At 36.3% G+C, this 24,218-nt stretch overlaps 1 protein-coding gene across 5 annotated transcripts in view; it reads left to right on the plus strand.

Moving 5' to 3' along the window:
• The window catches only part of Sphkap (SPHK1 interactor, AKAP domain containing), a 170,394-nt gene that overhangs the window by 49,573 nt on the left and 96,603 nt on the right, over positions 1-24,218 (plus strand). For 3 of the 5 annotated variants that reach the window (XM_013519984.1, XM_013519982.1, XM_013519985.1), the window contains exon 3: positions 3,989-4,165. In XM_013519984.1, the coding sequence (XP_013375438.1) occupies positions 3,989-4,165 (177 nt within the window). The remainder of the gene's footprint in view (positions 1-3,988; positions 4,166-24,218) is intronic. The other 2 variants (XM_013519983.1, XM_005395434.2) reach the window with 1 other exon arrangement.

Consider the following 24,218-nt stretch of genomic DNA (forward strand, 5'->3'; position numbering starts at 1 on the left):
AAATAAAGTGTAACAGAAAACCTGACTCAAGGGCTCAATTTGCAGTAAAAAAAAAAAAAAAAACATTAGTGGCCTGTCCAAGCTTCAACAAAATAAATAATAATTTTTATGAAAGTGAATATTTATTGAGCCCTTAATGCATGCTAGGCACTGTTTTATGAAATGCATACATAATTTATATATTTATATGTATATTTTTTTCATTCTGCACTTCAAGTCTAGACACTCAAATCAGATATTATGAATATCAGAGCCTTAGCTCAGATAGGTCTATAGTAGCTTTCTTTGATAAAAAATCAAAGAATATAAGCATTAAATAATTAATAATCTAACTATTGGTGAAATATACGAGCAATGCATTTTAATTATTAATATAATCAAATGAACTCTTAGTTATGTTAAATAAAATTAAATTTTAAAGTTACAAAATAAATAAATACTCTCACAATGAAGAATCTCCCTTCAAAATATATCTTCTTAATAATCTTAAAATTCGGGTTTTGTTTTAAATTCAACTTCCTTGAGCCGGGAATGTAGCTCAGTGGTACAAGCGCCTGCCTGGCAAGAGCAAGGTCCTGAGTTCAGTTCCTAGTACCAAAAATAAATAAATAAATAAATAAATAAATAAATAAATAAATTCAACTTCCTCACTCCACCATTTCTGCTTCCTCCCAATTAGAGATGCGCCTTTTAAAAGATATTCAGTATGACAGGGCTGTAGCACAGCCCCCTGAGATGCTTTACTAGCATTTTCCAGGGAAGGAGCCAATCCAAAAGCACCTGACTTTTTCCTTAGTCTGCAGATAGGATACTTGTATTTTCTTAATATTTATTTTTAAAGTAAGTACAAAAAGTAATACCTTTAAAGTAGAAGGGCCGACATACTACTCTTTCGATGCTGATTTCTCTGGTTAGTAAAGTTAAATGTGAGAGAAACCAGACAGAAAACCAGCTTTTCTCTTAGCGGGCCTCCTCATCACGGAGTCCCTTCCCCGGCTGTGGGAAACCCCGAGTGGCTGATGGCAGGATGATGTCTTCCGCCATCTTCTCCTCAGCCTCTGAGTTCACCGGGACAATGGCAACCCAGTTCAACACTGTCTTGAAAGACAGTGCATTGCAGCTGAACTCTGTGACCACTCCTCAGGTGACACAGAACAAGAAAAAGTCAAACACTTACGGGACAATGGTTTTTCTGTTTCTATTTTATTGTCAACATAATATTATATGCCCTAGTTATATCCAAGCTGACCAGATCCAAAGTCTAATTTTGAGAAGTGAGCTTTGTTTATTTATTTATTTATTTTTGTATTTTTGAGGCAAGATCTCCCTATGAGTTCAGGCTGGCCTTGAACTCACTTTGTAGCCCAGGTTGGCCTCAAACTCGCAACGATCCTCCTGCCTCAGCCTCCCAAGTGCTGGGATTACAGGCATGTGCCACCACACCCGGCGAGTAGTGCGCTTTGAAATGGCTAAGAGGGGATTCTGTTAGAAGGTTTATTAAACTGCATTAAAAGTAGAATCACCCACTACATTGCTTTGGTGCCCACGTTTTTTGTTTGTTTTTTCCTTTTTTTTCTTTTTTTTGGTACCGGGAATTAAACTTAGGACCTTGTGCTTGCCAGGCAGGCACTGTGCCCCTGAGCTATCTCCCTAGCTGGGTGCCCATATTTTAAATTTCTAATGTTCACAGGGCGCAGACACAATGAGGGCCTTAAGTGATGGGAATTCTCAACTCTAAGGATCAAAGTAAGGGAAGGGGCAGAACTCCAATGACAAGGTTCATTTAATGATAGTTCAAACAGATTTAAAATCATTTATTCCTCTGAGAAATTAAAATACTACTGATACTGCCAAATTGATTAGCTAAATTATACAATTTCTGTCAGTAAACTTTCTTCCTGGAAAAAATTGTCTCCTTTGAATTGTAGTTTGAAACTATAATTCTAAACTGAAAACCCATAAAAGTACACTTTTGTGTACGAAAATTTGATACATATCACTTTTCAGAAACTCACCCCAAAGCAGACATAGTCTAAAAGGCATCAGTGTGAAGAGGTCTTACACACAGACCTTGGTGTCTTCAAGATCAAATCCAAAGTTAAGTTCTGAAATATTTGGGGCAAAACTCCAAAATTTCTGAGCCTTAAGGTACTTCATCTTCAAAATGACAATTTCTCCAATGACCTTTATTTTTAAAATAGTCTCTTCCTTATAATATTACCATAATGATTATAGTGAAAAGTTAAAATATATATATTTTTATATATATATATATATATATATGAGAAAATTATAGTGCAAGTCCCAGAACATTCGAATAAAAATTATTTTGCAATTTAAAAACCTTCTTGGGAACCTCAAGAAGCTTTTGTTTTTATGGGCTACACACATTGATATTTTGCATATAACAAATTAAAAGTGGAAATGTTTTATTTAGTTTTAAAATGAATTAAAAACAATAAACAGGCTGTTAAATATTTTTATGAAAAAAAATCTCCTTTCCCAAACAAAATAAAAATTTTAGTGCAAACAGTGTGAGTTCAGTTTTATGCGCTTCTGAATTTTCTGAAGTCCGACCTAAGACAGCTGTGCTAGCCTGTCTGCTCCTATGTTGTTCTGTTGTGCTGTCACAGGTCATATAGTCACTGGAAAATGCCACTGCATAATCAGGGAGGGAGAACTAAAATGGATATGGCTTAGCGCTGTTAGGGAAAATCTGTAGAAGGACTAAGTCCTTCAGCCAACTTCAGTTTGCAGTAATAGCATAAATTCATCACTCAGTTGCCTGCTTATCCAGAGACTGTATGTTATTTTGCAAAAGAAAGATGAAAATTTACCACATCTGGATGACGATAAACACTGAGTAAGAAAAGGTTTACAAGTAATATCACTCTTCCAAAATAAAAATGTTATAGAAAAAAATGTGTCAGATTTCTATTATTAATTCAAATTATAGACAAAAACTAATATATTTCTGTCTTCACAAAATAAACAATCTATTGTGCAAATGAAATGTAACTGGTCACTCTAATTTAGTAGCTTTAAAAACTTAATTAAATCCTTTATGGTGTTTAAGTGAAGGTAGGAATCAAACTCTATTACAGTACTTAATACAGAGCAGTACTGTAATAGAGTTCCAGGATATGCATGGGAAATGTTGAGTAAGATGAAAAAAATGTAATAGTTGGATAATGTTAACATCCTTAGAAGTTGGATCATCTGGTTATTCATAAGACTGCATTTTCAGAATACATTGTTCCTGAATGTGCTTTTTCTTGCTTGCTTTAAAATCCAAGCCCTAAAAGAAGGCATTTACAAATCATATTTGGCTTTGTTATTGCATATATTTAACTTTTTTATTTTACCGTAGTATTTCTAACTAGAAAGTGGTTATTTTAATACAATGGAGTTATTCCTAATCATTTTAAACCTAACAACAGTACCTTATGCATTCTTGAAGAATTGTGCCCTATTTTATACCTATGTTAGCAGTGTTGAAAAAATGAGAAATCAACATTGCACAGAAAGGAAAAAAGACTGTATTTAAAATAATGAAAAAAGGCTAGGCATGGTGGCACACGCCTGTAATCCAAGCACTGGGAAGGCTGAGGCAGGAGGATCGCCATGAGTTTGTGGTCAGCCTGGGCTACATCAAAATGTTTAAAAGCAGCTTACACTACATAAAGAGATCCTGTCTCGAAAAATATATTATAAAATAACAATAGTATATGAAATTTTATCCTCATTGCTGACTGGGCCATACCCCAACAAATCATTTGAGTGCAAATTTTGCAAAAGTCACACATACTTTGAAGTTTCCGGGTGAAGGAAGAAATACCTGTGTTAACATTAATGTGCCCTCCCAAACCATTTCTGATGGAATATGTTGCACTTTCTAGTGGTGCTAATACCTTGGAAGTGTTTTTCTTCACTTCCAGATACTCTGAGGAAAAGAACAAACACCTACAGAATTTTTTTTTTTTTTTAGAAGAGAGCTGCTTGTTTCAATAGGAAGGCTCACAGAACAAGCACTGAGAAGGTGTTCTGGTTCCCCCAGGTTCTCCGCAGCAAGAGCTTGCTGGAGTCCACAGACTACTGGTTACAGAATCAGAGAACGCCCTGCCAGATCGGTTTTGTGGAAGACAAGTCTGAAAGCTGTGCTTCCGTAAGTACACAGAATTCCCGATGGTTTTTGTGTAAAGCAAGGCAAAGTGGCACACGTGTCTGTGCCGAACACAGAAATGTCAGAATTTGTTAAATACGAGATTGGAAAAACGCTCTTTTGAAAATTCATGAGCAGTTTTTACAGACTGTTAATAGGACAATATAGAGAGCTAATGTTTCTCGTTTCAGTTTTGTTCGTTTCACGGTGGAACTTAATCTGATCAATTCTCTGAAAAGAAGCTGTATTTTCAAGAATGACTAAGAAAAAAAAAGATATAAATAGAGCTGTCGTTTGAGAAAAACTTAAATGCATTCATCTACTCTCTTAGATTGTTCTCAGTATATTTTATAACACCTAATGTAGGCATTTCCCAGTATGAAAATCGTACGAATATTCTCTGCCATCCTTAAGAATTATAGCAATTATTTGAAAAATCCTTTCAGCTTAAGAAATAAGTGAGAATGTATTTTAATACATTGGGCCTGTGCTTTACATACAAAACCTTTCTTTGAAAAAAAAAGGGATGTTCTTTTTTTTGGTTTTTTTTTCCCTGTACCGGGGATTGAACTCACAACCTTGTGCTTGCTGGGCAGGTGCTGTGCCGCTGAGCTAAATCCCCAACCCCTAAAAAAAAAAAAAAAAAAAAAAAGGTTGTTCTCATAGATAAACATTACAATTCTTACAGCTTAGACTGAAAATACATAATTTTGATGTGAATATGCTCCTTCTTGCACATTCTGCAAAGCTAAGTGTTTCATTTCCATTGAGATCATCTAGCTCTTATGGGGTCATGGCTACAGAGATGGGAGGGAGTAGTTCCAAAACAGAGAAAAATATAATGTGGTTCTCCTTACTAAATTGAGATCATCAGTTCTGAGCTATTCCTGGAGGTAAGCTGTGTGCCAGCATTCTCGTTAGAAAAAAGGGAGGAAAAAAAAAAGCTGAAAATGGAATGGGGAGGCTTTTTATATATACCAACCAGATATATACCTGGCAAACAGAGGGTGTAAAATATTTCACAGAGCAGAGTCTCTTAGCATAAGGAATGTGTAGTCTACTCCACCCTTTTCAGTGAATCTTTTTCTTGAGGCTAATGAGAGTGATTCTATGACTTTTTGTACTTTTGATCATTTTTCCAGAAAACTAGTTGCTGGCTAAAAATTTTTAGAAAGCAATCAAGATTAAGTGGCAAGTAATTTAACAGTAATACCTTCTTTGTAAATTCAATTCTGAAGTGAGTAGGAAAATTCAGGTATTTGCTGACACAGATATCTAGCTACACAGCTATAAATTGCAAAAGAGAGAAAAATGGAAAATACAAGTTATTAATGCACCACACTCAGGTCATCCGAACAGTGTTAGAAAGTCTTTTGTGTCAGAAAGTCTCTCGCTTAAGAACACACACAAGTTGAGGTATTGAAATGGTGTAGTGAAAAGTTTTCTTAAATCAAGTCTCCACATCACCATGAAAATGAAAATTTATTTTAAAGGAAAATAAAAAGGTTGCATTTTAAAACAATGTCCTCACAAAAGCTTATTTTAAAAAATATTAAGTCATTCCCAACCTAAATCTACTAAAAAATAAGCCAGAATTGGAGGAACCACAGCAATATTAACCTATACTTTATCGCTCTGTAATCCATTCATTACTCTGGGAAACCATACTCTAAGTTAATTGCTACTATAATTCATTTTTTCATGGCTAACTTAGTAGCCACCTTTTTATAACTAGTTGAAATCAGTTTCATATTCATTACAATTAACTCCAAGTGTGTAGATTTGTAGTTTCTTAAAACTAAGTACTTCAATGTGTCAATGTTTTCTAAATTTGAGAAATCTGCTAGATTTTTTTTGAAGGATGATCTCAGTATTAGAAAACATTCAGGATGTTATGGATGTATCTCAGTACATCAGGTTTATCTTCAAGCACCAAACCATGAGCTTTATTTCTTCAGTATGGAAGTCATCCATTCCATGTCTTATGTGAAGAGTCTTAGTGAAGATCAGTTTGAAGCAGACAGAAGAGTGATCAGCACTCCAAATATGAGCTACTGGCCAGGGAGAAGTCACTTTCTATAGTTTCCCAAAGGGTATCAAGTATGAAAGCTATGTTTACATTTTCCTAAGTGAAGTTCTCCTGTCAAACAATATAATGCTGTTTTCTTTCTAATGTGCCATTTGGGGAAGTCATATTCATATATTAACCTTTAAGGTATTTATTTATACTTTGGGGTTTTATGGGTTTTGTTTTTTATTTGTTTATTTTTAAAACTAATTTCTTAAGGAAGAAATGTAGAGGAGAGTAATAGAATTGGAAATCAATCTCCAAAGCCCAAATAGCCAAAGCACTATTTTAGTAGAACTTTTTAGCATTACTTAGGAGTTGGACTTCTCACTACTTTTGATCTTTTTTACAAATTAAAAGCTAAAATAATCTTTTTAAATCCTCTACTTATTTGTGCTATTTACTGGAATTTTTTATTTTTCAGAAATCATCTTTTGGTTTAATGCTTCACTAACATTAATTTGAGTATATCATTTCTACTCTTAATTACTGTCAGATCCTTTTCCATTCTGAGTGTCCTTAGACTCCTAAACAACCTCTGCTGTGTTCATAGCAGGCACTTTAGTTGATGAATCATAGTACTTTTATGTGCTGTATTTGTCAAAAACGTATAAATAAGTATATCAAGCTCTCAAGTGACCTTCAACATTCTAAACATGATATTGCAAAAATAATAGATTTGACAGTAATTCTGTAGATCTCATATGCTTATGCAATCCAAAGGTAAAAATTAGAAAATCTTACATGACTGACTTTTATATTTTCTTCAAATATAAGTATATCTATTTGTCTATTCTGAATCTTAGAAAAAAGTTCAGAAATATCTCAGTTCATAAGTTTTTATATGGAAAAATCTGGGCTCACATGATCAAGGAAATTCATAACTGTCGAGCTGTGAAGGGACATTTATAACTATCCTGGTGATATATTTACCAAGTTTTCAAGCAGATTTCATGTTGTTTCTTTTTAAAAATCAGGTTAGAAGTTTACTTTTATGTCTTCAACTTTAATTGTAAAAAACGTGGTAGCAGGTTTCCTCAAATGATCTTGCTTTATCACCTTCACTATTTATATTTTTCTTATGTGTGCATGGATCCATGTGTGAATATACACGTGGAACTTTGCCTTCTGAAACCTTAGAGAATGAGTTAGACATTGGGCCCTTTATTCCAGCTACTTCAGTATGGAACATAAATACTTAAAACCAGACTTAAAATCAGAACTGCAGAAACCCTTGGACTCCTAATTCAGTACCCACTGAACAATGGCATTCTTTGAATAGTCAGTCACTCAATTTTAATGAAAAATTAAATGCTGCCTGTGGGAAAGGAAAACTCTCAAACGCTGCTGCAGCACAGCACAGCAAATCAAAAGCCCATGTTTGAGTGGACCCCTTCACCTTGGGAGCAGCATAAGCAGCTCAAGAGCTAAGTAAGTCTCTTCCTGGAGAGGAGGGAATGTGGGGAGCCCTCAGCCTCCACCCCTCAGAGCTCACTCCTACCAACTTCAACCTGTGCTTTTGTCTAAGCAAGAAGTGCTTGTCAGTTCTGTTTCTTTTATTCTGACATATTTCCAGGGCTACTAATATGCAATCCCCTCAGATGAGCCCAAAAAGAATCCACTTTGGAGACCTGATTTTTAATCTAGCTCTACAAGGCTGTCCTTAGTGACATAAAGCAAGATATTTGCACAGCTTCACGTCAGACCTGTGTCACAGTACCCTGAAAACCCTCAGAAAACCCAAGAGTCCTGGTTGAATGTTCTTATTGACCTTATTTAAACTGTTACAAACAAACAATACTGGTCATTAATATTTTTATCGACACAATTTTTTGCTCTTCCTCCATTATTTCCTTAGAATAAATTCACAGGAAATGCAAATATTACTAAATGTATGACTTTTAATGCAATCTGAAATCTTATTACAAATTTTCTACTGAGTTACACTTCCACTCTTTAGAGCACTGGTTCTCCCTGAAAGTCATCAAACAGCATTTTGTTTTACCTTGTTTTGTTTTGTTTTGTTATTTGTTGACTTTTTGAGATGTGGTCTGTCTATGCAGTGCAGGCTGGCCTTGAGCTCACTTATGTAGTCAAAGCCGGCCTCAAACTCACAGTGATCCTCCTGCCTCAGCCTCTGAGTGTTGGAATTGCAGGTGTCCACCACCACACCCAGCCTAACTGCAAGATTTTTGGGTTGAGCTCCTAGGTGATTGGAAATGTCATTTACGTGATGAAATTAAAAGAGAAAGGAAGGGGAGGGCAGAGATGCTTATGTCCTCTTGGCGGACAGCTAAAGAAGTCAACAGGTGGCTGGGTGTGCAAGTTGGAGTTGTTGGAGAGGTTCAGCCAAGAGGTAGAGATGTCTTCAGTGTGACCCTCAGAGAGCAGAGATCAAACAACCAGGGGCTGTGTAGACAGAGAAGGGGCTTGCGCCAGTGTCCAGGCACTCAACTAAGTGCCTGGCAGATGAATGTCCCAGGGTCCCAGAGTGAATGTCCCAGGGTTCCAGAGTAGCAAGAGATTAATATTTTCGCTTGTAAGCCTGAGAGTCAAATATGTAATGAATCTTGACATTGTTGCTACTAAAAATACACTTAGATGAGTAGTATGCTTTTAAAACCTGAGTGTTTATACCGTTTCTCAGTTGCTTTAATTCATTTTGACAGAATGCATTATGAAAATAGTTCAAAATAACTTCAGGTTCCAAACTGTCAACACTTCCTGCTATTATAGCAATTATTCTCTGAGGAGAAAGCCTATCAATCACAAAAAACCAACAGCAGTAAATAATTGTTCTTATTAAACTACATTTAACTTTGAAAGATATTGACTACGTAATTGTCTATTTCGTTTCAGTAGAATTATTTGTTTGACTAACCTGTGTTTCCTAATCGGTTCTTCTAAATTTCCAGGAAAACTAGTTAACTGCTTTTTTTAACTTAGATTCTCAAGATAAATTATATGTAGGTATATATGAAGAAAGAGGTATGCTTGGTTAGCGACTGCCATAAGCTATCTGCTTTTTTTAAATTTGTAGTTTCTGGAGTATCAATATTCTTCTTCGTAATAATGGTACAAATTGGCTCTAAAGGCTTATTAGGAAATGAGAAAATCCTAAAAGAAGCAGAATTTCTGTCCTTCTCTTGTTTGATATGATAATTTCTTTAAGTCCAAGGACAACCCCCACTTTACATCATAGACATTACTTGACTTATTGTCTGGTTCATTGTGCTTGTAATGTTGGAGGAATTTAATTGGATAATCTGGAAATGTTTCATATGCTTTGCCGAAGCATCTGAAGTGGCTGAGTTGAATAAAGGTAAGCTTGGCCCTTGCTAAGTTATGCCTCAGGTTTGGTTTAACACAGCCACTAAGCAGACAGCCTAGGTCAGCTGTGATTAGGTTAATTTTAATAAGCACCCAGGAGTGGACTCTTGGAAAGCAAGGTGCCTTATCCTTACTTCTATTGAAATATTGGGCTAAATAATACCTTGTGGTGTGTAGACCATCCTTTATATTGCAGGATTCTGTGTAACAACATTCTGGTCTCTACTCACTACATGCTGATGAAAACCCCTCTGAATTATGACAAAAATATTTACAGACATTGCCAATGTCTCCTAAATATGGAGTAAGAGTAGGAAGCATGAGTAGGGAGAGTAATGGCACAAAATCACACCTAGTTGGGAACTATCACTCTAAATTTTCTCAGACTTTAGCCTTTGGTCACCCATGAGGTGTCCCCAACTCAAGGTCATATGCGTTACGCCAAGTGACACCTCACTCTTCCATAGTTACAGAAGGAAAAGATAGACTTCACTCTCCTATAATGATCCCAATCCATGTATTCCTGTCATCAAAGGCCACCTGCACCAGTAGAAAGAAGTGAAAAGGTCCAAGAGACAGGCAAGACCAGCTTAGGGTACCTGCTTTTAAACCATGACCCATTAATTTACTGAGGTGGCCTTTGCCACCAAATAAAATCCAGTGCCACTGGAACATCTCAGCCCACCCAGTCCTAGACTGAGGTATACTACTTTATTTATAACTTATGTCTTTCTTTTATCAGATACAATGCAATTGTATAGCATTTAATTTGAAAGTGTTCAGAAAGGAATTTATCCTAACCTTATAGTGTGGAAGACCCACTATTGGAATCCAGAGTACTTACTCTTGTTATGGCTTGTATGTAGATGCCCCTCCCCACAAGCCTCATGCAGTAATAGGTGGGAAGTTTTGAAAGTGGCTGGATTAGGGTGTATGAATGTGGATTAAGGGTGTGATACTAGGACTAAGGGTGTGGATAATAGAAGCCCCAACCTGGGTAAGGGTAGCAGCAATCAATTGGTTTATAGCCTGGATGGAAAATAAAGGGACAGAAAGAAGGTAGGCCTGCTGCTGCTGCTGCTGCTGCAGCTTGCTGCTGCTGCCTTCTGCCTGCTACACCCTGAACAGTTTCTCCTCTGCAATGTCCCTCTGCCATGCTGCCCTGACTTGGAGCCAGCCAGTTAAGGACTGAAACCTCAACAAAATGTGAGCTAGAATTAACCTTTCCTCTAACTTGTGGGTGTTGGGTATTTTGTCTCTGCAATGAGAAAAGTAACTAAGAAACCTCCCACCCTTTCCCACACAAGCTGGAATGAGCAACTTTGTCCATGCACCTTGTTTCCAAATGAGAATGTAGACCCTCAGTTGAAGATATTCAATTTTTCTGGAGAAGTCAGAATTTTTTCAATATTAGATTCACCAATTTCAAAATGCTAGCTCATTTTATAATTTTCTTCGAACATTGTATAACAAAACCAGAACACATCTGTAGGTTAGGACAACCAATTATTGAGACTCTGGTTTCTGACATCAGTCTTTTTTTACATCCTCAAAAATTCTTCTTTTAGCTGGGCATGGTGGTGCCTACCTCTAATATCAGCACTCTGGAGGCGGAGGCAAGAGGATTGTTGCAAGTTCTAGATCAGCCTGGACTACAAAGTGAGCTCAAGGCCAGCCTGAACTGCATAGCGAGACCCTGTCTCAAAAACAAAGGCAATAAAAAAATTCCTTCTTTAGATTGAGGATTTCTATAGTTGTTTGAGTACAGGTCACTAAGAACACAATCACAGTTGTAATCATATAGGTGCTGGGCATGAGCAGAACATTTTGTAGGCATCATGGTATTCAATCTGACAAGAAATTTCTTGGGTAGGTAGTAGTATTACCTTCATTTTAATGATAAGGAAAAGGGCTTTGAGAGATCAAAAACTTGCCTAAAATGTGACCATGGCAATAGTCTACTTTAAAACCCAAGGCTGTCTGAATTTAGTCTTTCTTCCTTATATTTTCCTTCTATTATTAGTGGCTAATAGTTTCAAAAAATATTGGATTTCAGTGTGCATAACATATGTTGATCATATCCATCCCTCCCAGAAGCACTCCTCTCCCTCTTCCTTCATGCCCTTCCTCTTATGTAATATTCTCTATTCTATTTCTATGTCACCTTTTTTAGATTAACACATATTAGGAAAAACATAATGTTTGTCTGAGTCTGACTTATTTCACTCAACATGATGGTCTCCAGATCCATCCATTTTCCTGCACATGACTAATTTTTGTATATCTTTACAGTTGAATACCACTTGGTTGTGTGCATATACCACATTTTGCTTGTCCATTCATTTGTTGACGGGCACCTTGGCTGTTTCATCTCTTAGCTGATGTGAGTGGTACTGCAATAAACATGGGTAGGTAGGTCATCCCTATAGCATGCCGATTTTAATTCCTTTCAGTATATACCAAGTAGTGGTATAGCTGGGTGGAATGATAGCTCTATTTTTTTAGTTTTTAAGGAACTTCTATACTGAAGTTTCTTCCCCCTTCCTTTTTGTACCCTTACTGGCATGCATTTATTTATTTATGTATTTGTTTATTTTTGTATTCTTGATGATATCCAAGCTGACTGGAATAAAATGCAATATCAGTGTACTTTTGCTGTTTATTAAGATGTTGACATTTTTCATATATATTTGTTGGCCATTTGTACCTGAGAAGTACTCACTGATTGATTAGGCTACTTAACTTTTTGTTGTTAATTTTTTTTTAGTTCTTTATTTATGCTAGATATTACTCCTGTGTCAGAAGCAAAGCTGGCAAAATTTTTTTCCCTTTTGGTAGGCTGTTAATTCACTCTGTTAGTTGTTTTCCTTGTTAGATAGAAACTTTTTAAACTGTTGTAACCCTAATTGTTGGTTGTTACTATTGTTTCCTGTGCTATAACAGTACTATTCTGAAGTCTTTGCTTGTTTCTCTGGCTTAAAATGTTTTCCCTGTGTTTTGTTCTAAGCAGTTCAAAGTTTCATAATTTATGTCCAGGTCTTTGATCCATTTTGAAATTATTTTTGGTCAGCATGAGAAATAGAGTACTACTTGCAATTTTTTTCCAAATGAATATACAGTTTTTCCAGAATAATTTGGTTTTTTAAATAGTTTTATGTTAAAGAAAAAATAAAATTTCAAAACAAGATAATAGGAGGGTAACAATGGTTAATAGATAGTGTATTATTATCTTTAAATTAGTTACTCAGAGTACAAGATATCAGCATTTAATTGCTCAAACAATATTGGCACAAACGCTTCTTTTCAATGAACTAAGAGAAATTAATAGTATAACTATTTTAACTATCACATACATATATATATTCTTTTTGCTTTTCCCTTTCTTCTTTTCTCCATTCCCCTAACCCATTCTCTCTTTCCTTTTTAAGTTTCTTCCCATTTTACAACATTTATTGTATATTTTGAGTCTTACTTATTTTTTCAGCTTCTCACACTAGGGAGACAACATGGTGTTTACACAGGAGTGTCTGATTTATTTCACTTGTGAGTATGGTCTCAAGTTGCACCCATTTACCTATAAAAGCCTCAAGTTTATCCTTCTTTATGGCTGAGTTATACTCCATTATATAAAAATACCACATCTTTTCTTATCCATTCCTTGGATGATGGGCATTTGGGTTATTTCTAAGATGTAACTATTACAAATTGTGCCGCTATAAACATGGGTGCACATATATCACTGTGGTATAATGTTTTTAATTCTGCTGACAAGATACCCACAAAGGGAATAGCTGGGTCAAATGAACCTCCAATCCTAGCTTAATGAGGAATCACCGTACTGATATCCACAGTGGCTGCATCAGCCTACACTTCCGCCAACAGTGGGGAAGGTTCCTTTTTCCCCACAACCCCATCAGCATTTGTTACTGGTTGATTCCTTGATGGTAGCCATTCTTTCTGGAGTGAGATGCAATCTCAGTATTGTTTCAATTTGCAAGTCTCAAATGACCAGTGATACTGAACATATTTTCATATATTTATTTGCTATTTGTATTTCTTCATCTGAGAAGTGTGTATTTATCTCAGATGCCCACTTTTGGATTGGGTCTGTAAATTTGGGAGGTCTGATTTTTTTTGAGTTCTTTATATGTTCTTGATAGTAATCCTTTAAGAACAGCTGCCAATGGTGCAGCCTAGATATCTGCCTAGTGGACAAACCTCCAGCATCATTTGTTACAAGCTGTACTTTGTCTAGAATATATTTTTGGCCACATTTGTCCAGAGTCTGAAGTTGTATAGCTGAAGTTGTATGGGTTTGTTTCTGTGTCTTCTATTTCACTGCATTTGTGAATATGTTTATAGTTGTGACCATATCATGCTGTTTTTATTACCATGTTTTGTAATGTAGTTTCAAATTTGGTATTGTGATATACACAGCCTTCATCTTTGTTTTAGGATTTCTTTGCCTGTTCTGGGTCTTTCTGTTTCCATATGAGTTTCGGGATTGTTTTTCCTAGTTATGTGAAGACTGTTCTCATTATTTTGATATTGTATTGATTTTGTAGCTGAATTTTGATAATACGGCCATTTTAACAATATTATTTCTGCCAATCAGTGAGGTGGAAGTCTTTTCACCTTATAACATCTTTTTTAAGTTTTTTCTTCAGTATTCTGAAATGTTCACTGATACAGACCTTTCACCTTCTTTGTTAGATTGATCCCTAGATACTTTTAAAAAACTATGTTGAATAGAATTCCATTCCTGACTTCATTCTCAGCTAGTCTATTATTAGTGTATAGAAAAGCTACTGCTTTTGTGATGGTTTTATGTCCTGCTACTGAACTTATCAGCTCTGAAAGCCTTTTGGTCTAGTCTTCAGGGTCATCTAAGTACAGATTCTTGTCATCTGCAAACAAGGGAAATTTGACTACTTCTTCCTTTCCTAGTTTCATCCCTTTCATTTACTTCTCTTGCCTAATTGCTGTAGCTAAAATTTTAAGAGGTATTTTGAATGAGTGATGAGAGTAGACACCCTTGTCTTTTGATTCTAGAGGAAAGGCTTTCTTCCTGTTCAGAATGATGTTCACCATGTGTTTGTCATGTGTGGCCTTCAATAGAGTGAGGTATGGTCTTTCAATACCATTTCTTCAGGGCTCTATCATGAAGGGATGTTAAATTTTATCAATGACTTTTTAAGGCATTAATTGAGATGATTACACGATTTTTATCCTTGTCTTTTCATGTGGCATTTTTCATTATATTTGGATATGTTGAACTATCTTCGTACATTACAAATTAAACCAACTTGATTACTAATCTTTTTAATGTGTTTTATTCAAAAAGAATAAAATGCAAGTATTTTATTGAGAATTTATGCATCTGTGTTCATCAGAGATAGTGGGCTATAGTTTTCTTTTATTTTGGTGTCCTTGTCTAATTTTCGTATCAAAGTGATATTGGTCTCATAGAATGAGTTTGGAAATTTCCCTTCCTTTTCTATTTCATGAAATATTTTGAGGAACACTGGTATGAGTTCTTCTGTAAAGAAATCTTGGTAAAATTAATCAGTAAACCTCTATAGTCCTGGTATTTCTTTATTGTTACACTGTTTGTGACTCCTTCAGTCTCACTGCTTGCTGTAGATCTGTTTATATGGTTTTGTCCTCTTGGTTCAATTTTGGTAGGTTGCATGCTGACATATGTCATTTCATCATGTGCCCACCCATCCTCACTCTTGTTATGTACAAACTTCTATGTGCACTTACATTCAGGATCCCTATCACTAGACAATGCCACAAATAATTTCCAACTTGAAGACACTGTGTCTAGGACCAAGTACATTATGCAAGTGCCCTGTCTTATTGCCTGAGTTGGTTGTCTGATGTTTTACCACTCTTCATAATCAGACTGCACTACTCACCATGCCCTTACTTCCAGAAGATGGCTTGGAAAATAATATCTCCCAACTTGGAAAATAGAAGAGTGAGCATAATTTACCAACCTATATCTTTTATTTACATGCATGTATATACATATAGTTATTTTCTTCTGTTGAAACCATTATTTTGGTAAATGATGTGCTCCCATCATGAAGCTACAACCAAGAGTGGTCCAAAAGGTAGGAACTGATCCACCACATATACTTACATTTAAGCACCCCTTGAAGATGCGCTATCTATACTTTTCCAGATTTTGTCTTGGAGTCATTCCTCTCTTCCCCTTATTACCTTTATCCAAGTTTAATTAGCATATGAGATGTAATCAAAATATATGCTACATTTTATAAGTTATTACAGCAAAGGACATTTTGCTGTTAACCCCCCTCAAAATACTTCCCCTTGCTTTGAATGGACTTATTCCATCTATATTATAACTTTCTAAAGCAATTCTAAGGTCCTCTTTGGTAAAATCAACAAACTAACAAACAAAACATGTTTATGTACTTCATCTTCCTGTCAAACCAACTATCCTGTGTCCTTCCTTGTTTCAAACTTAAAACAAATTAAAAGCATGCTGTCTTTATTCAGTTCATTGTTCTCACTGTTTTGCTGAAATTACTTACTTATGTCATCAAATCCACTGATATACTTTCATGCTTAGCTTACTTAGCTTTTACAGTACTTCCGAAGATATACTCTCCCCTCCAGCCTCTGAAAATTAGCTATTTTTCAATACTTTCAAGAATGCCATTCATATATATTTTATATATATATATATATATAGAGAGAGAGAGAGAGAGAGAGAGAGAGAGAGAAGGATAGCTGGGATAACCGTACTGCTGATGTCTGGGGGTTTATTGAAAGGAACAGTTAATGCTTACATTTTTTTTATTTTGACTAATTTTACATGCTTATATCTGGTAATCCGAGCGACTGATTTGAAGACAACAATATGCAATATAACAACCATTGGTGAATTCCTACCATCTTGTTTAGTAAAGCTCTGTATCATTTATAATTTTTTAATTATTTTTTATTCTCTTTAATGGTTTGATCAATCTTGCATTCTTACATCTGGTAATCTGAGCAACTTTGTTGAAGATAAAATGTGTAATATAACAACCACTGTCAATTCCTATCATTTTGTTTTGAAGCCCAGTATCATGTTTAATGTTTTTGCTTTGTTTTGTTTTTGTCTGTGATGTTGGTATTTTGCTACTGTTCATTATTTTTTTACTATTCTCTTTAAAATTAAAAAAAGTCATTCTCCCTTCTAATAATTCTCTCTCTAGACTTGTTACATTTTTATCTTCATCCCAAAATTTTGACACACCCCCCCCATCCTCAACCCAATATTTCTCAAAGGTCTGTCTGTGTTTTTACATGAGACCATTTTACCTGTGCCTCAGGGCTTCTGCCTGTCTACAGCTGATTACCACCATCTCTAGAATTTGTTTTAAGTGCCTGAAATATCCACCCAAACACCTCAAAAATAATCCACATTAACATCACTGAAGGTATGTGCACATACAGGAATTTGTTATGCTGCCCAAATTTTCCACTTCTATTAACAATTTTATAATCTGCTCATGTCCCAAGCTGCCATCTTTGGAGTCCTATTCATCTTGTCCCTCTCTTTCACTCATCATTGGACATTGTTTATCAAAGGTGCTATGTTTTAAATCCTGACTATACCTTTTCAGCCCCATTGTCATTATTTTATTACCTAAATCTCTACCAGTTTCTTCTAAATATTTCATACCCACCAAAAAAAAAGCAAACAAACAGGGAGGAAGAGTCAAAATAGACACTAGCAACATTAAGAAGCCACTGGTATCTTTTCCTCTATAGCAACTAATTAATAGATTTATTTTCAGTTCCCTTCTGTATGAATAACTATATTCCCAGTCCACCATTACCACCCCTGGATCACTTAATTCTTTTGGAGATGCTGAGTCACTTTATTATCTAAACAGGTCTCTTGTTTTTAACTCAACTTGTTATTTATTCCAAAAGAGCTGATTCACCATCTTTTTTCTTAATTTTGAAAGTGCCATGCAAAACTTCAGGCAAATGGAAACATACTTTGTCTCAGGGACACTTTGACACTGAAAATATGCTGAGTGCATTCATTTGCCAGAATAAGGTCTGAGCACTAAAGGAAAATATCACCTGGCTAAATAAACAAAACATATAAGCATTCTCTGATTCTGACAAACTAAATGACTAAGCTGTCATTCATAAAATGGCAGAACCCAAGATGTGGAATAAATTTGAAAATATGTGTTGTCCATGCCCTCATTTTTCAGCTGAGGAAGCAAAACAGCAGTGAAGAGAAAGGGTTTCTCAAGGCTACAGACAAAATCAGTAGCAAAGCGAGGTCTAACGCCCTGACCCACCAGCCCTTAGTGCTGAGGGCACAACATTTTTTCAAAGTCATAAGAAGTTTAATTGCTATCTTATAATAATAAGATTATCCTATTTGCTTGAGAATTAGAAGATCTCCATCACAAATCCATACTCAAGACCTAAAAGCACTGTTATTGAAAAGTCCCTAGATAGTTAGCTTCTAGTTTGTTTTCTTTATCTTTTTCTTTGCTTTTCTTTTTATTCTTTTCTCTTTTTTTGTCTTTTTAAGACAGGGTCTCACTATGCAGTTCAGGCTGGCCTTGAGCTCACTTTGTAGTCCAGGCTGGTCTCGAACTTGCAACAATCCTCCCGCCTCAGCCTCCCGAGTGCTGGGATTACACGCATGTGCCACCATGCCCAGTTTGTTTTCTATAAATCCAAGACTGTCATGTTTCCATATAAACTATTCTCAGTTCACATCTACTTATGTCATCCACATGTGTAAATGTAACTAAGATTTTCTATGTCTATACCATCAAGCCAAGCAACATTAAACTCATCTCGAAGGCCAGCGTCTACACTTGGTCATCCAGTTGGCCTTGATAGGGCCTCTGTGTGTATGTGTGTGTGGTACTGGGGATTAAAGCCAGGATCTTCCCACTGAGCTACAGCCTTAGCCCCTTTTTAATATTTTCTTTGAGACAGAGTCTCACTTATTCACTAAGTTGACCAGGTTGGGTTTGAGTTTGTTATCCTTCTATCTCAGCCTTGTAGAGTGCAGGGCTTACAGGCACACACCAACACTCTTGGCTTTTGTTGAGCCTTAATAACATGCAAACTGTTGTATAAGAATCTGAGGGAGATAAATATATGGGCAAAGTAGATCTCTGCATCTTAACAAATTAGTAGGTTCAAAATACTTTAGCAGAGTGCAGAAAATTATAGGCCAAAAATGGATGAAAAATTAGGGTTAGGACAGGAAGGTAAGGAGAGGTTAAGTCTGGCTTGGTAAAAGAGGAGAGTTAAGGAAAAACTTCATGGGGCAGACTGCATTTGGGGTAGACCACGCAAAATGGCTAGGATTTACCCACTAACATGTTTGGGAAGAAGATAAAGCCAATCAGCAGGAATATTTTGAGCAAAGTCCCAAAAAGTGAATACCACCTAACCTCTCCTTACCTAGGGCAGGTAGCCTGAATACAACATAAGGGAGGGAACGCAGGTTGCTTCCCCCTTTTGCTTTTGTTTCTTCGGCTGTCTCCCCCCACCACGAAAGGTTGCCCCTCAGCCACGTCACCCTGCCTTGGAGCCAGCTGACTATGGACTGAAACCTCCACAAACTGTGAGCTAAATAAACCTTTTTCCTCTTAAATTTGAGCATCAGGTATTTTGTCTCAGTGACAAGAAAAGTAACTAAGACAGCAGAGATGCATTTTTAATCAGCTTTCTCTATCTCACTATAGTTTTGACTTTTTATCAGTTTCTAAAAAGTGTCTATTAAAACAAAAAATATTAAGAATCACTTAGCTGGAGAAATAAACAAACCAGTTACGGAATTTCTCCACCAAACCTTTGCAAGGATTGGGTAGCAGGGCACGAGTGTGGCACTCTGCGACTCTCAGCTTGCCTCCCTTCACGTGGAACCACTTCCTTCAAGCAGGCTGGAGGGAGGGCATTTGCGGTCCTAATATTCCCCACTGCCACACCTAGCATAATTCTTGTCTTGTGGGTAGGACCTAAGTGGAGAAAAGTTGTCCTTAATTTCTTGGATTTATTCACGAGGAATTTAGCCTCTTTGGCCTAGAGTTAGAGGAATGAGGAATGCTAGTGAGATTCAGGGGCTCTTCTTGGGGATACAAGGAGAAAGGAAACACTGCCTTCTTAGACACACATGCTCTGAGGGAGCTCTTGCAACAGAAAAGTAGGGCAAGAGGCAGCGTGGGGAGGAGTTGAATTATGGTTTAAATGACAGTCTCTGTTTTAGCAGATTTTCTTAAATAAATATTTCTGTGTGCCCTTAGGGCAATTTCTAGAAAATTAAATTATGTATTTTGGCAATGCTCATTAACTTTTCTTACTTTGCTAGGGAGCTGGTCCTCAGAGCTCCTGGCATTGTCTTCCCTGCCCTGGAGCTCTCTGCTTTGTCATCTCTCCAGCTCATGTCACTGTAGTTATCTGCCTGATTCTCAGAAGTGACTGAGTTGGTGACCTAGGCAGGACCTGAAGTCCACAGTGAGCAGCTTCTGCTTTCAGCTAAGCCTTGAGCATTCAGATTTACTGAGGGTAGAACTGAAAATCTCTCAAGCAAGTTAGGGCTTCTGATGTTCCTGAGAAAGAGCATGACATTTTAAAATAAATTGGACCACTTAGTAGATGTGGAGAGACCCATGATTTTTCTCAGGAAAAAAAGTTAGGATTTCTTATAAATTCATAGAGTCCAACTGCCAAAGATACTTTTATCTAGATTGTTCTGAAAACACATGACAGGTGTCATTCAGTACCTAAAGCAGTCACTCAAATCTCTTAAATGGAACTGGTTATTTGACTTTAAACCAGATAATTTCAGATAAACCCACAAAATAAATTGTAAAATATTCCCTTTGCTATTAAGTGCATTGACTTGCAATATGGTTGTTGGATTAAAGATATTTAGACATACGCAACTGGCAAAGCATTCAGTCTTACTGTGGGTAAGCTGAATAACGTCAAGTTGTTCTCAGGAGTGGCCTGGAGCTTGCGGCACTGATTGATGAATTCATAAATTTGAGTAATTAACACTGAGTCATTTTCAGTAGCACCAGTTGAACAACAAACCACATTGTCTATTTATACTGCTTGCTTCTTCCAACGTGGTTATGGATTTCACTCAGAGTCTTTACACTATGCTACATCCTTATCTCTTTTTTTCTTTTCAATTTTTGAAAAAAATTTTGAGACAGGGTCTTCTCAAGTTACTGTATTGACCAGGCTGGGCTCAAACTTGTAATTCTATTGCTTCAGCCTATCAGTGTGCTGGGTGTATAAGAGTGCACCACCACACTCAGTTATGTCTTATATCTTTGAAATAATAAGAATTTGTATGTATTTATAACCAGAAATTAATGGGTCAATACATCTTTACTAAATAAATTTCACCAGAATTTCTAATAGCATTGTAAGATTTCATATACATCCAAAAATTCCAAGGGGCTTAGGCTGTGTAAGCTTGAAAGCTCTTTCCAATTTTTAAGATGCTTTTGAATTCTTATTCATTGTCCCTGACTGTGCAGTATTAGAAGAAAGTAATATTTTGCTTAATTAGTGAGGCATCATAATTTTGCTATCTCTTTCTCTTCTTTCTCTCTCTCTCTCTCCAAATATATATTGCTGATGTTCAGCATGGTATTCTGTTAAGTCAGCAAATTTCTTCAGTTCTTTCTGAAGCTTCATCTGTGAAAACACAATCTGTAGAATTACCTAAGAGGCAAAGGAACTAGAAGAGCATTTTTGGCTTACCTTAGTAATATCAAAAAGAATTCATCAATCACTGCCACAAGCTCCAGGCCACTCTTAACAACAACTTGACTTTATTGACTATTTTTCTTCCTTCTCAGTTTGTCTGCAAAAATGCCCTTTTTCTCTGTCTGGAATTCTTTCTCACTCTCATGGAAGCAGAAATTATTTTGATCTAAAGAAAGAGAAAAGATGAAACATTGGACTTCACCCCTGTTCGTGTGTCTGGAAGCTGACATAGGAATTAATTTGCTTAGAAGAAGCTCACTTGGGTTTTTAGATTATGAAAGTACTTTTCAAAATTAATCAATAAAGAATATTTTAGATTACCTGAAACAAAATTCCACAGGTCATACGAGATGAGACAGAAATAAAGGATTCTTGTGCTGAAAGAAAATTTACATCCCATCTTTGTTTTGAAAAAAGAACAATAAGACCAATTTGTAATAAGCAATTCTCATGCACAAATATATAAAATGTAAAGCCTATGAATCTGACATTTTCTTGGGGTGCTGATAGTTGTGGGTAAAGTTCATATCAGATTTAAACTTATTTCACATTATTGTGCAGGGATTTCCCTATCTTCATATTGTAGGCATACTCTATCATTAGTATTAAAATCACTATTAATCATATTAATATAAAGAATTTTTTAAAAATTATCAGTGCCAGGAAGCAATTGGTAATATGACCTGCTGATTGTAAGACAAAAAGAGTGCAGACTTGTGGATCATTCCTGTGAGAGGCAGGGAAGGAAGCCTTCCTAGCCACTGTTATGTCTGTAACTTGTATCCAGTGAGATCCATTGGTTAAGTTTCCAGAAATCTCAGAAATATGTAGGAGAGTGAAAAGAGACAACAGCCCAAACACTGTTACACTTTTTCAATGGAGAAATAATTTCCCTACATTAATGATAAAATAGTCAATGGATTACCTGCACTAAAGAGTTCTGTGCGAAGTAATGGGCTTTCTAGTAGAGGTGGGGTGAATACAGAGCCAGGAGATCGTGGAGGGGAGCCCCACATCTGGTAGAGGACAGCGCAACAATGGACCTCTGTGGGTACTTCTACTCTGAACTTCTATGTTGTGTGCATTATTTCAATAAAAAGAAGAGTTGACCGTTGTTGAATACTTTCGGTCTACCCAGATCTGTGTGAAACACATTAGGTGAATTCATGACTTGAGACAATGTCTGTGCAGGGTAAGGAATATTACTTTCTGCTGGTGAGGATGAGCAAAGCCAAGCCGCACAGTAAATACTAGAGCCATGAATAAGACCCACACAGTTTACCCAAGAGTCCTGTCTCTCTGCCCCTGCTGCATTGTTTACTGCTGTTCCTAGCTTTGTCTACTCCTGGGAATTCATGCAACTGGATAATATACCTTTTTATGAAGACAGAAGGCCTCTTAATTACAAGAGTAATTGTTTAACAACTTCAAAAGATTTGCATCTTACTATCACCATTTTAAGTCATTTTCTGAAATTTTTTCTCACTTTTCAACCTGTTAATAACATCAGCTGGATTCACTTGAATAATTCTTTTGTTTATGAAGTTCTTCCTCTAACATTATCTCACTGAGATTTTTATATACACCCTATGAAGAAGCAAGAGTGGGTATTATGAGCTAAGAAATATATGTAAATGAATGTGGAAAAGATCCACTTGTCCATAATCATCCAATGATGTAACTGGTGCCTGACCTCAGATCTTCCCATTATAAATGCCAAGTTATCTCCCACTGGCTATGGCACTTGCCAATTAAAGGATTAATTGGGAAAATAAAGTGTTATGATTTCATTTCCATGATTTTCTAGAGGAGCAGTTGGCAAAGCCCACTTGTGAGAAATTTGGCCCATGGCTTGTTTCTGAATAAAGTTTTATTGGAACATGATCACACTCATTCATTTATGTGTTTTTCACAGCTACACACACACACACATTGAGTAGATGCAACAGGGTCCCTATGGCCTGTGAGCCTAAAAGATTTACTCTGTGGTCTTTGACAGGAAAAATTTCCATCATATGTTCTAGGACTCATAACTAACACTTGGAAAAATAAATATTGCTACTGTAGTTGGATGGCTTTAGCATGTATAAGAGCATAATGTTATACCTGAAGAATCGCTTAAGGCTTTTATTTTCCATCAAGTGTTTGAAGGACTTCACTGTCCACTATCAAGACTTCAACTGGATGAGCTCTGCTTTCCATGAAGAGTTTACTGTCCAGTTATGGATTTACTTAAAATTTTATCAGAGTGGCCTTAGTAAAACAATTTTCCATATACTCCTCTACTGTATTTAATCTCTGTGAAGGCTTTCTTTACCTTAGTGATTGCTTCTAGCTTCTCAAAGTGTCCTAAGAACTTACTTTTCACAAAAGTTTCCCCTGACTTATATCCGGGAATTGGACAGATACGTTTGCTTTTTCTTTTCACTCAGAATAATCTGATATCTTGTGCAAGAATAATTGTTGCAGCTCTTATTTTTTCCTGAAAATTGTAATTAACTAACATTATTTTTAGTCCTGTAAACTCTAATTTGTCATACTCTCTTACTATAGCCTATTAGTCTTAACCTACTAGAAATCACAAAAGAAAGATTTGTGTGATTTACAATTCAAAGAGAAGATCAAACACTTGTCAGCTGTTCAAAAAAAGACAGCAAGTCCTTGGTAATTCAAAGAGGATGTAACTAGAACATCATTTCCCTATTGCTCAGCCTTGTCTTTGTGGAAGTTCACAGGGCCATGTACACGCACACATGCACACGCACATGCACACGCACACACACACACACACACTCACTCACTCCTAAGCCCTGACCAAATTGTTACTAATTTGGAAAAATAGACATACCCATATATACCCAAAGTAAG

This window comes from Chinchilla lanigera, unplaced genomic scaffold (genome assembly GCF_000276665.1).
Source record: "Chinchilla lanigera isolate Chin_1 unplaced genomic scaffold, ChiLan1.0 scaffold00052, whole genome shotgun sequence".
Taxonomy (NCBI): domain Eukaryota; kingdom Metazoa; phylum Chordata; class Mammalia; order Rodentia; family Chinchillidae; genus Chinchilla; species Chinchilla lanigera.